Genomic DNA, 12,278 nt, shown 5'->3' on the forward strand with positions numbered 1-12,278 from the left:
CACCTCACAAACGACAGGCATAGACATGAAATCCCTAACTGCTTAAGGTAGATGATATAGAACATGACTGAACACCAAACTGAATAAGGCCAAAGTCAAGGAAAGGTTTCCTGGAGATGGACTTGAGAAAGGCCCTAAAAAACGGTCACACTTGATAGGTAGTGAGAAGTAAGAATAAGGTTTCAAGTGGGCAAGAAGGAGGAACAACCAAAGGAGAAACAGCACCTTTCAGGGTAGTAACATGGATTGGTTGGTATTTGAGAAGTCACACTGTCAGTCCTATCAAAGATAAAATTCAGAAGATATATTTGAATTGATGGGACCAAAAAAACCGATCATCAAGACAGGCAAATGTCTTCTGTCAATACTGGTGAAGTCCCTGTTTCACTAACACTTGAGCGGTTTTGTTGTCAGTACAGAGGCTACAAGTGAAAGGCCCTCTGCGACATGGGAATTAACATAGTCCTCTGAGCTGAGTTTACAATCACCTAAAGGACCAGAGTTGAGTGAGGCTTGGTCACTGTGAACAGGAAGAATGGCTCCCAAACAAGCAAGTCCTCATACCCAGACCAATGTATCCTTGCGCTGGACACGAAAAACACTCAATTAGTCAAGGCAGCTGGCATGTTCAAGAAATAAGGAAAAGGAATAACAAATATTGGCAGGGTCCCTTTTCAGCACTACTCGAATAGGAGAGTTTTGAACAGAGAACTTTGAATATTAATTACCTTCAGAAAAGGAACCTGGTGGGGGGGACATGGATAAAATTAACTACCTGTGGAAGTAATCTAATGCAATAATCTCTAAATGACTGGCTGAGGGGTTTGGAAGGAGAACAAAAAGATCCCAATCAAGGCAACCAGGGTACAGTTTTCAAGAGAATTTTATTCTATTAATATCCCTGAAGCTATAACTTAGTAGGGTATTGAGGTCTGATGAGAAGAGACGGGTCAGTTCTAGTCTAGAAAAGAAATGCTCAAAGAATGAGGTCCACCCAAGTCCTTACAGCACTGGCTGGCGAAGGTCCAGTGCAGGCAGGGGAGGATTTCTGCCTGCAGGTGTGTCCCTAGTGGAGCGAGATCTGGCCATCAAAGGCAGCCATCAAAGGCAAGCCATTAATCCTCAACAAGCTTTTTGTATAAGAGATTTCTTAAATGTTCTGCTTAGGATTGTTTCCCCTCAGGAGGGAAGGAAAGGAAAGGAAAGGACAGCAAATGTCAGTGTCTGTGTGTGTTACTTTAAAAAAACAGAATACTGTTTAAGATTACCTCAACCTTGAAAAGGAGAAGTAAAGGTCATACTGAGTATGTTTAGGTTTAGAACTCAGTTTGTCGAAACTTATAATACCAGATAATTTTGAATGAGAATATGAACTGGCCATAAAAATGTTGTGCCTAATAGTCTTAGTTAAATGGCTTCTCCCTGAATAGTAATAAAACAGTTGAGGCAATGTGATTGCCTCACCCTCAGAGGGTCTCAGGAGTAATGAACCAAAGAGAAATAAGCCTCTGACTCTGATTTTAATGGGGGTGGTGGGGGTGGTGGGGGTGGGGGAGGGAGGGAGGGAGGGAGGGAGGGGGAGAGAGAGAGAGAGAGAGAGAGAGAGAGAGAAAGAGAGAGAGAGAAGGGCAGGCACCTATGAGAAGTGGCCCTATTCTGATGGGACAGAATCTGGGCCTCATTAACAAAGCTCTGAGCTGGTCCAGGTGGCTTATTATAACCATCCTGATGTCTTTTTTTAAAAAATAAATTTATTTATTTATTTATTATTTTTGGCTGTGTTGGGTCTTTGTTGCTGTGCGCGGGCTTTCACTAGTTGCAGCGAGCGGGGGCTACTCTTTGTTGCGGTGTGAGGGCTTCTCATTGTGGTGGCTACTCTTGTTGTAGAGCACGGGCTCTAGGCACGCAGGCTTCAGTAGTTGTGGCACACGGGTTCAGCAGTTGTGGCTCGTGGGCTCTAGAGCACAGGCTCAGTAGTTGTGGCACGCGGGCTTAGTTGTTCCGCGGCATGTGGGATCTTCCTGGTCCAGGGATCGAACCTGTGTCCCCTGCATTGGCAGGCGGATTCTTAACCACTGCGCCACCAGGGAAGTCCCCATCCTGATGTCTTGATTCAACTAAAATCCTTTTGGAGGACTATAAATCTATTATCCACCTCAATTTAGAGATAAGAAGTGGTAAGAAATTTTTTTTTTTGGCTGCGCCTCATGTCATGCACGGTATTAGTTCCCAGACCAGGGATCGAACCCGCGCCCCCTGCAGTGGGAGCACAGAGTCCTAACCACTGGACCACCAGGGAATTCCCAATGGTAAGAAAATTAATATACTAATTTTATTGACAGGGTAGTTATTAGAAATATTAAAAGACACACAACAGCAGCATTCAAGGACAATCATAGGGCATCAAATATTGAAGTTTAAAAGAGAGGAAGAAACTACAGTTTTTGAGGTAATCAAGGGAGGGAGATAAACAGTCAGCACTCAGAAGTGGGTGCTTTGTGCTCTTTGTGTCGGGTACATCGTGGATTGATGGTGGGCAGAGCTGAAGATAAGGGAAGCAACCTCATGAGCCTGGACTCAGAATAATCTGAAAACATACATGAAGACTAACTGTCCAGTGGAATTGTGAATTATGTTTTAGTTTTTTTGGTTTGTTTGTTCATTAATTCATTATTCATATTAAAAAAAAATTCTCTGCTCTCATAAGGCAGCAGAGAAGACAGACAGGTAATCACAACCAATCTATACTGGAAAAAAATGGTTTTGAGGACATATTATGTCAGACACTGTGTTAGGTGCAGGGAGATACAGAGCTGAACAAAAGCTGGTTCCTGTTTAGACAAGTGAGAAAGAAAAGGAAATATGGATACAGCAGAATGAAGTAAGTGCTGTAATAGAGAAACGGACAAAATACTGTGGGAGGATAGAGGAGGGGGAAGTAGATAAACTCTGGGGAATTGGAAAAGGCTTAATAGAGGTACTATTTCAATTAGGTTTAATAAAAAGTACTTTGTTGGGTGTGTACTGTACACAATAATTAGTTATCATGAATTTTAACTCATCTAAAAATGAAAATAATAAACTTTCAGGGTTTTTCAGAAAAATTCATTACCAAGTAATATGCAAAACAGCCAACCTCATCTCTTCTCTAATTCCTCTCACCCCAAGACCTTCAATACCCACCCACAATCTGGGGTAGGGGTCAGGAACAAAGTGATGATCAGCGGTGGGGTGGGAGACAGCAGAGGAGCAAGGCCTATAAAACCACATAAAACCAGGAATCTCGAGTTTCCCACATGTACTCATCCAAGCTCAGGCATTCTAAACAAAGTTCACTGATGAGACCTTATATGATGAATAAGCTGCACTTGAAAATTCTCTGACTTCACCTTTAAGGTTTCAATTATTGTACCCATTAATTTTTTAAATAATAGCTTTATTGAACTGTATGGTATCACTTATATGTGGAATCTAAAACATACAACAAACTAGTGAATATAACAAAAAAAGAAGCAGACTCACAGATACAGAGAACAAACTAGTGGTCACCGAGGTGCGGGGGGGGCCACATAGGGGTCGGGGGGGGGGCAGGCACAAACTACTGGGTGTAAGATGGGCCCAAGGATATACTGTCCAACATGGGGAATATAGCCAATATTTTGTAATAATTGTAAATGGAAAGTAACTTTTAAAATTGTATAAATTTTTTTGAAGTTAAAATAAACAGACTCTTGGGAGAGCATGGGGGAGGAAGACTGAGTGAGGCATTGAGGGGAACCCTAGAAATAGATGGAGGCAGAGGATGGAGGTTCAGAAGAGGAAGAGGAGGAGACAGAGGGAGACTGCAGGAGTTAAGCCCCGAGGAGGGCTATGTTCCACTTCGCTTGGAAGAAGACCCAGGAGGACCACGGGTGAGCTCACAGCGTACCCGAGGACTGTCAGAAATGAAGGGGCTGCTGCACGGTGACCCCCCGGACCTCACCGAAACCCAGGACAGATGACAACGGTCACTGTCACGCCTGACAGTTATTTCTCTGTTTGCTTCCTGACAAGCCTGTGACAACTTGAGGGTAGTGAGTAGCTATTCTATTTAAAATGTTCATTAAACTGAATTCACTGAATTTTTTCCCTTTTCTCCCTCAAAATGTAGAATGTCACATGGTATTTTTTAAAAAAAGCTTTATTGACACATAATTCACATACCCTACAATTTACCCATTTCAAGTATAAAACTCAATGGTTTTTAGTGTATTCAGAGTCGTACACACTCATTTATTTTTAATACATAGTTTTGACTCCTTAATCGTATAAACGATTCTGGACGCAGTCTTCGCAGAGAGTCGCCGCGGTTTCCTGCTTCAACAGTGCTTGGACGGAACCCGGCGCTCGACCCCCGCTCTGGCCGGCCGCTCAGCGCCAGCCCTCGCCACCACCTCACTGCGCCCTCCGGCCGCCCCAAGGTCCCCGCCGCCGCCTCTCTTCCGCCGCCCGCCATGACGACCGCGTCCCACTCGTAGGTGCGCCAGAACTACCACCAGGGCTCGGGGGCTGCCATCAGCCGCCAGATCGACCTGGAGCTCTACGCCTCCTAAGTCTACCTGTCCGTGTCATACTATTTTGACCGCGATGATGTGGCTTTGAAGAACTTTGCCAAATACTTTCTTCACCAGTCTCGTGAGGAGAGGGAACATGCTGAGAAACTGATGAAGCTGCAGAACCAACGGGGTGGTGGAATCTTCCTTCAGGATATCAAGAAACCAGACCGTGATGACTGGGAGAATGGGCTGAATGCAATGGAATGTGCGCTACACTTGGAAAAAAGTGTGAATCCGTCACTACCGGAACTGCACAAACTGGCCACTGACAAAAATGATCCCCATTTGTGTGACTGCATTGAGACTCATTACCTGAATGAGAAGGTGAAATCCATTAAAGAACTGGGTGACCACGTAACCAACTTGCGCAAGATGGGGGCCCCCGAATCTGGCATGGCAGAGTATCTCTTTGACAAGCACACCCTGGGAAACAATGATAATGAGAGCTAAGCCTTAGGCTGGCTTCCTGTAGCCACGGGGATGACTTCCCTGCATCAAGGTAGTGCATGCATGTTTGGGTTGCCTTTACCTTTTCTGTAAGTTGTACTGAAACATCTACAAGTTCTTTCCTTAGTACCATTCTTTCAAATAAAGTAATTTGGTACCCCCCCAAATAATAATAATATAAACTATTCTGTTTTTCATTTGAAAATCTAGAGTAGTGGTTCTCAACCCATTAAAGTTCCAAAAAACCTTTGGACGTTTTAATGCCCTAGCCTACTGAATTAAAGTCTATGGAGGAAGCAGAAACTAACACACCATTGTAAAGCAATTATATTCCAACAAAGATGTTAAAAAAAAATAAGATAAAATAAAATCTATGGAGGTAGACCTTAGGTATTGATATTATTAAAAAACTCTGCAGGCTATTTCACAGGGCAGTTGAGGTTGAGAACTACTGATCTAGAGCATTAATGCCTGTTTGGGGGGTACAATTCTAGATGATTAGGCTGACCTTATTTAATTGGGTAAATATAAGACACTGGGATTGGGAAAAGAGGGCCAATCTTTGGGCCCCAGCACAATCCATTATTTTCAGCCCTAGACTTCCCAGGAAATCCTCAAACTAAAATTCTAATATTTTTTCCAGTTTCTCAGTAATATTATATTATAAAATTCTTTATAATGACGGTTTTGGTGTATGGGACTAATCAATGGTTCATTAGGCAAAAAAATAAAAAATTGTTTTTCAGGTTATACAAGTATGATACAACTTTAATAATTCAAACAACATAAAAGTAGCCTGCAATTGCACCTGGTGTTAGGGATGGGGTAAAAGCCGGGGGTGTCTTTGGCACAAATTACTCAGGAATAAAAGGCAATGCCCACTTCAACAGCTAAGATATGGGTATACATCTCCACCCAATTCCTCCTCTCCTCCCTCTGTCCCTCTTCCTGGCTAAGACCAATCCCTCCACCTGTGTTTTGGATCCCATCCACTGGGATCCCAGAAACTGTCCAAGGTTGATTATTCCTTCTTCCTTTTGCATTTTCAACACCTCCCTCTAAGTCAGGTCCCTTCCATTAGCTTTTTTAGATGTTCAGGTCTCTCTCATTATTATAAGAAATGCCACTACTCAACTCTTTACCTTCTTCATTCTACCACTCCCCTCCCCTCCTCTTCACAGCAAAACGTCTTAAAAGAGCTGTCTACACTCAGTTTATCCATGGTTCACCTTCCATTCAACCCTCAGCCCTCTGCAAGCTGCCAGTGCCATCCCTAAGCGTCTCTCTCCAAGGGCACCAATTATTTCCATGTACCTAAATCTGACCCACGTCTTTAGCTCTTGTCTTGATACTTGTAGGACTCATTGTTGGCTGTCTACCCAGATTTTATTTCTCCATTATTCCTTTACAGCCAAACTCCAATTTTATTCAGGTTTCTAGTCTCTCCTAATGTGTTTCAGGGAAGGACGACCTCAACTTCAAGGGAAGATAGCCTCTGGGCCAGTCAGAGCATAGCTTTCTCCTGGTGACTGCCATTGGTCCAGGGTGTGCATATGAACCTATGACTGGGAAGAGAAGACCCACCCCCCCCCTTTATGCTTGCTCTCTCTCTTCTATCTAAAATACATTTCTTAAATGTTTAATCTAATTTTAGAGGGCATTTTCTCTTAATTCCAGCCTAAACCATCCAACTGATACATTTAACCCTACTGGCTACTCCTCTCCTTGAAATCCTCTTCCTTAGGCTTCCATGACACTTACTGTCCTCACCTGCGCTGGTTTTCCTTCTACTGCTCTGGCTACTACTTCACAATCTGCTAAGTGGCAGGGACATTGGCTTTTTCAGACCATGGGGATATTGTTGAGTGTAATTACGTATATTAAAGATAACTTTCTTTAAGTAGTTCCCTAATGGTAAAAAATTTAATAAAACTAAGAGGAAGAAAAGGCTCATTAACTAATAATAAATAATAATAAATCTCATTGTTACACCAAGATGAATACTGGTAAATACAATCTATGTTTTCTACTTTGTGTCTTTTAAAATGAGAGACTGCTGGTGATTACCAGTGTATCATGAAGAACAAAGACGCTAATGTTAGGACTTTCCTTGTGGTCCAGTGGTTAAGAATCCGCCTTCCAATGCAGGGGACACAGGTTCGATCCCTGGTGGGGGAACTAAGATCCCACATGCCGTGGGGCAACTAAGCCCCGGCGCCACAACTACTGAGCCCACACACTCTGGAGCCTGTGTGCCACAACTAGAGAGAAGCCTGCATGCTGCAATGAAAGATCCTGCATGCTGCAACTAAGACCCGATGCAGCTAAGAATTAATTAATTTATTTATTTTTAAAAAAGGACTCTAATGTCAAAGTAAGTCTATGCTGCAAGTCCTGTTTCTGCTGCTCTGGGGCCAGTTATTTGGTAGGGGGGCTTTGGGGGCTCCAATGTTTCCAGTAAGACCCTTTAGCGGCTGCAGAGCTGTGTCACCCTGGGCTCCTCTGGGCCTTCCAGAACAACCCAGAAGAGAGTGGGTTTTGCAGGGTGGGCTTTCAGTGGGCTGCCCAGGATGCTCTCAAAGAAAGGCTGAGGTAGCATTCTCTGTGACTGCATGGAAAAGCCAGCCCATCAAGTATAATTAGTGGGCTAATCACACTCAAGGGTTATAAAAGAAGAACATGATGCTGTGTTCCTTTCTTATAGCTATTTGGTCAAAGGCATGAAGCAGGTCTTATTTGCTTCTATTTCTCTCATCACAAAGCATAGCACTTTGTAGACAATTAAACACTAAGCATTTGTTGATTTAATGAATTAAGAGAAACTGATAATGTATACGTCCTCCAGGAGTTTAATCTGCCCGTAAGAATAAGTCATTTAGAGGAAGAAATGCAGGGGCTTAAGACACTGCATTTTGAAAGGATTCCAGTTCACGTTCCAGCCACACTAACCCAAATTCCTTTACCTTGAAAATGTAGGTAATAAAACTTGCCTTACAGAGTTGTGTGTTAGGGTTAGATGACACATGTATCTCATTTATGACTTATAACAACCCCAACATGTACTTATTATTCTTTTTGTTTCTGTCTTTCCTACTTCAAAGGAAGGGGCTACACCTACCTTATTTATTTTAGTATAGTCAGTAAAAGCAGAGTATATACGCAATCAATATTTGTTGAGTAAAGGAACAAAAAGGGGTTCAAGAGAATGTCTATGAAATTGAGAACAACATGGTGAAAGCAAACTTTTTTCATTTATGCTAACACCACTCTGAATACTTTAAAATGCCCATTTTTCTTCTCTTGCACATTCTCTGCATATTTTTAATGCAACTCCTACCTATATCTTCTACTTCTTAGTCTTCATATCACCAAGCTACAGAAATATAAAGTATCTTCATGAAGTTCATGTATGATTTAAAAACTTGAAGAGCTTGGATAATTGTTATGATGAAATTAACCTTTTAAAAGCATACTTATTCAAGTTCAAACAACTACACACACTAAAGTGTATGTATTTTCCTATTTTCAATTCCTGTGGCAAATGGAAAATGGTTTTATGGAACTGAGGGTGTTAACTGCATTCTCTGCCTGGTCATCTTAAAGTTATATTTGCTAGAAGGAAAAAGTCCTTGTGTACCAGAAGGATTACTGATCAATTCTACTCTAAGTATAATCTAATAAAGGCTTAAAACTAAACACACATTATAAAGATAATGTATGGCATTCACTAGTCAAATTTTACAAGTAGTCACTGAAATTCTTCTAAATGCGTAAACTATAACCAAACACATAAGAGACAAAAAAAAAAGCTCAACTGATTTCTTTTTGTCCACTTCCTGACTTTCTTTAGACCATAAACACCTGAATATGTAGTACGATGTGCCTCAAATATAGTTTTAAATAAACCTTTCTGAAACTCCCAATAGTTTAACAGAGGGTGATAACATGCATCTGAAGGACATGCTGGCTTATGTATGTATGTGTACATACATGTATGTGTACACTAAGCATATACATCACATGAAGACGTAACAGACTACGTGCCTACATGCATGAGTACGTGCATGCACGCATGCACGCACACACACACACACACAAACAAATTTTAAAGAAATTCTGGTTCTCATCAAAGCAGTTTACTTTCAGCCAGTTTACTATTTCTGGCACAGCTCTAAATATACAGTAAGTGATTCGTAAGTACATCAATTGATCTGAACTGTGGAAATGAAAGTATTACCAAGGTAATATTAAGATAGAGCTGTGAATGAGAACAAAAAAGTTCAAAGTTACCAAAAAATATGTTCTTTTGTCCATCTAAAAATATAAGGAACCAGTTGGTCCTTATGCTCCCTCTCATCAAGTCATCTGTATTTAAACAACTGTGAGCCAAGGACTGAATAGATTTTGGTTTCCTGTAGTATGAAGTTTAGCTGTCAGACACCAAAGAAACAACATGAAACTAAAAAGTGTTAAAAAGCCACGTTGCACTCTTTGTTTTGGGAAACATATCTCTCAGGATCCTTGAAGAAGATTATGGTGACCCCATATGCCAGTGATGAGTGTGCTGGCCTGACCCCTGGGACTCCACACAGGAACACAGAGCATCCAGACTTTCCAACTGAGGACTTCCCCATCCCAGAAAGCACATTCTGCGGCCAAGACAAAAACCAGAGCCTCACAGTCCTTAATGTGGTGACCAACCACTCCATAGAGAAAATGGGTAGGAGACTGACAAGTGAGAAAGTGAGAAACCACACTGCTGATGTGGTGGCTTTGGTCAAAATCCAAGGTGGGATCTAGGCATTGGTGTCATTGTTTGAATCATCATTGTGGTTGTGAGGAAAATATAGAGTACGTCCTAAATAGATGAAGAATTGTGCTACTTTGACAACATTGAAAAAGCTGTCCTTGTGCCAGTGTTAGAAGATGACCCACGGAAATGCTGCCCAGGCAGTTCTAAAGCTATGGAGAGCCCTAACTTTCCAAAAGCAATGGAAAGGAATATAAATCAAAAGACATTCTGCTCTCAAAACATTTTCTCTTTTTGTATAAATTCTGTAAAACTAGGTTTATAAAACAAAATACATAGAAAACAGGAGCAAAACTAAGTAAACCAACTTGCAATTAAGATATTCAAAGTAATTAAAACCATATTAGAAACTGTAACTGTGTCTTCATTTTGACTACTCTCTGTTCTTGTTAAAATGAAAAGCAATCTGGAAATATCTATACATAACCATATACACAAATATACATGTATGAAACCATACTTCCAAATTCATATAGACAAGCCACAAGAGGGCACTTCAACAATGGAAAGAGACCATGAGGCTTATTTCCTTTAGATGCTTATTTCAGTACCTATTGGGCAACACATTTTCAAACTTTGGAAGAGAGACTCCTATTCCAAATTCTCTTTACTTTTCTACAGCTATAAGCTTTGCCAGATGCTCATATTTTTAAGAGTGTCTATCCATGTTCCAAATCTTCTTAACTAGAGGGTCAATGCACCTAGTATTTAGTAAATGAGTACTTATACTATAAAGATTTAAATAATGAACAGTAAAACTACCATGTTGTACAGAGAGTGTTGTAAATGTGTTCAGAGCCATGTAAAAAGCTTATGAAAACTTTGCTACCGAAACAGAGAAACCCAGTTTCTTTCCATCGTGATCACTTTAAGGTGCCTTATTTCAGAATATTTTTAAGTCTGGCATACAGGATAATGGTTCTTACTTTAAAACAAAGTATAACAGTTCCATTTAATTACTATTAGAAATGAAATGCTAGGATCTGTACCTAGAGAGACTTCCTTGATCAGCTCAGCAGCAGCATGGCAACCCTGAACAAGTATCCGGGTCCAGGTCGATAGATCCCGATGCGTCTCCACCCGGAAGAGATGCATCTCAATGCCCTGCCGAGAGCCTGTCCTGGTAGCAAACGTAAGGTCAGATCCAAGTGAGGGTGATCGACATCCGGAGCCAGAATGAACCAACCTAGAACCACAAACAAAGATCAAAGGTAATTAATGCACTGTCAGAGGAAAATGTCAGCAATTTATGCTGATTAATAAGCAGAAATTATAAAAGCCATCAGCATTTTTTTTTTTTTTTTTTTTTGTGGTACGCGGGCCTCTCACTCTTGTGGCCTCTCCCGTTGCGGAGCACAGGCTCCGGACGTGCAGGCTCAGCGGCCATGGCTCACGGTCCTAGGCGCTCCGCGGCACGTGGGATCTTCCCGGACCGGGGCACGAACCCGTGTCCCCTGCATCGGCAGGCGGACTCTCAACCACTGCTCCACCAGGGAAGCCCCATCAGCAGTTTTTAGATAAGTATATTTCAAAACAAGATTATAGTCTTTGAAGTAGATATCATTCTGTTTTCCCATAAAATGACCCCCTGGTGTCACAGGCAGAACACTAGGCTGGATGGCCCAAGGCCCCAGTTTCCCATTAGCTTTTTTTATGCTCCCAAGAGGCCATGCGTATCAAAAAAAGATTCAATTTTGATTAAGGGCTTCCCTGGTGGCGCAGTGGTTGAGAGTCCGCCTGCCGATGCAGGGGACATGGGTTCGTGCCCCGGTCAGGGAAGATCCCACATGCCGCGGAGTGGCTGGGCCCGTGAGCCATGGCCGCTGAGCCTGTGCGTCCGGAGCCTGTGCTCCGCAACGGGAGAGGCCACAAGAGTGAGAGGCCCGCGTACCGCAAAAAAAAAAAAAAGAATAAAGCTGAGTATACCAGAAACTAACACATTGCAAATCAACTATACATCAATTTAAAAAAAAAAAGAATAAAGTGGCTATAAACATCTTTGTATAGGTTTTTTTTAAATATAATTTTTCAACTCCTTTGGGTAAACCAAGGAGTGGAATATCTGGGCTGTATGGTAAGAAAATGTTTTTAAGAGACCACCAAACTCTGTCAAACTGGCTGTACCATTTTGCATTCCCACCAGCATTGTATGAGAGTTCCTGTTGCTCCAAATCCTCGCCAGTGTTTGGTGTTGTCAGTGCACCAGATACTGGCTATTCTAATAAGTGTGTAGTAGTATCTCGTTGTTTTAATTTGCATTTCCCCGATGATATGTTATGTGAAACATATTTTCATATTCTTATTTGCGATCTGTATATTTTCTTTGGTGGGGCGTCTATTCATGTTGTCATTGGCCCATTTTTTAATGAAGTTGTTTTCATTCTTTTTTTTTTTCTTTGGCCTGTGCCGCGTGGCTTGCAGCATCT

General features: G+C 41.7%; 1 protein-coding gene and 1 pseudogene across 2 annotated transcripts in view; one reads left to right on the forward strand and one right to left on the reverse strand.

Moving 5' to 3' along the window:
* Window positions 1–12,278, reverse strand: part of SNTB2 (syntrophin beta 2) — a gene marked incomplete at its 5' end in the record, with an annotated part of 94,879 nt that overhangs the window by 2,476 nt on the left and 80,125 nt on the right. Inside the window, one exon of the mRNA XM_082863379.1 lies at window positions 10,842–11,038. Coding sequence (XP_082719505.1) covers window positions 10,842–11,038 — 197 coding nt within the window. The remainder of the gene's footprint in view (window positions 1–10,841; window positions 11,039–12,278) is intronic.
* On the forward strand, window positions 4,494–5,189 carry LOC309976416 (ferritin heavy chain-like; annotated as a pseudogene). The gene has a single exon. The product of its transcript is annotated as a ferritin heavy chain-like (transcript).

This window comes from Leucopleurus acutus, assembly GCF_964270905.1.
Source record: "Leucopleurus acutus genome assembly, chromosome: 20".
Classification (NCBI taxonomy): Eukaryota; Metazoa; Chordata; class Mammalia; order Artiodactyla; family Delphinidae; genus Leucopleurus; species Leucopleurus acutus.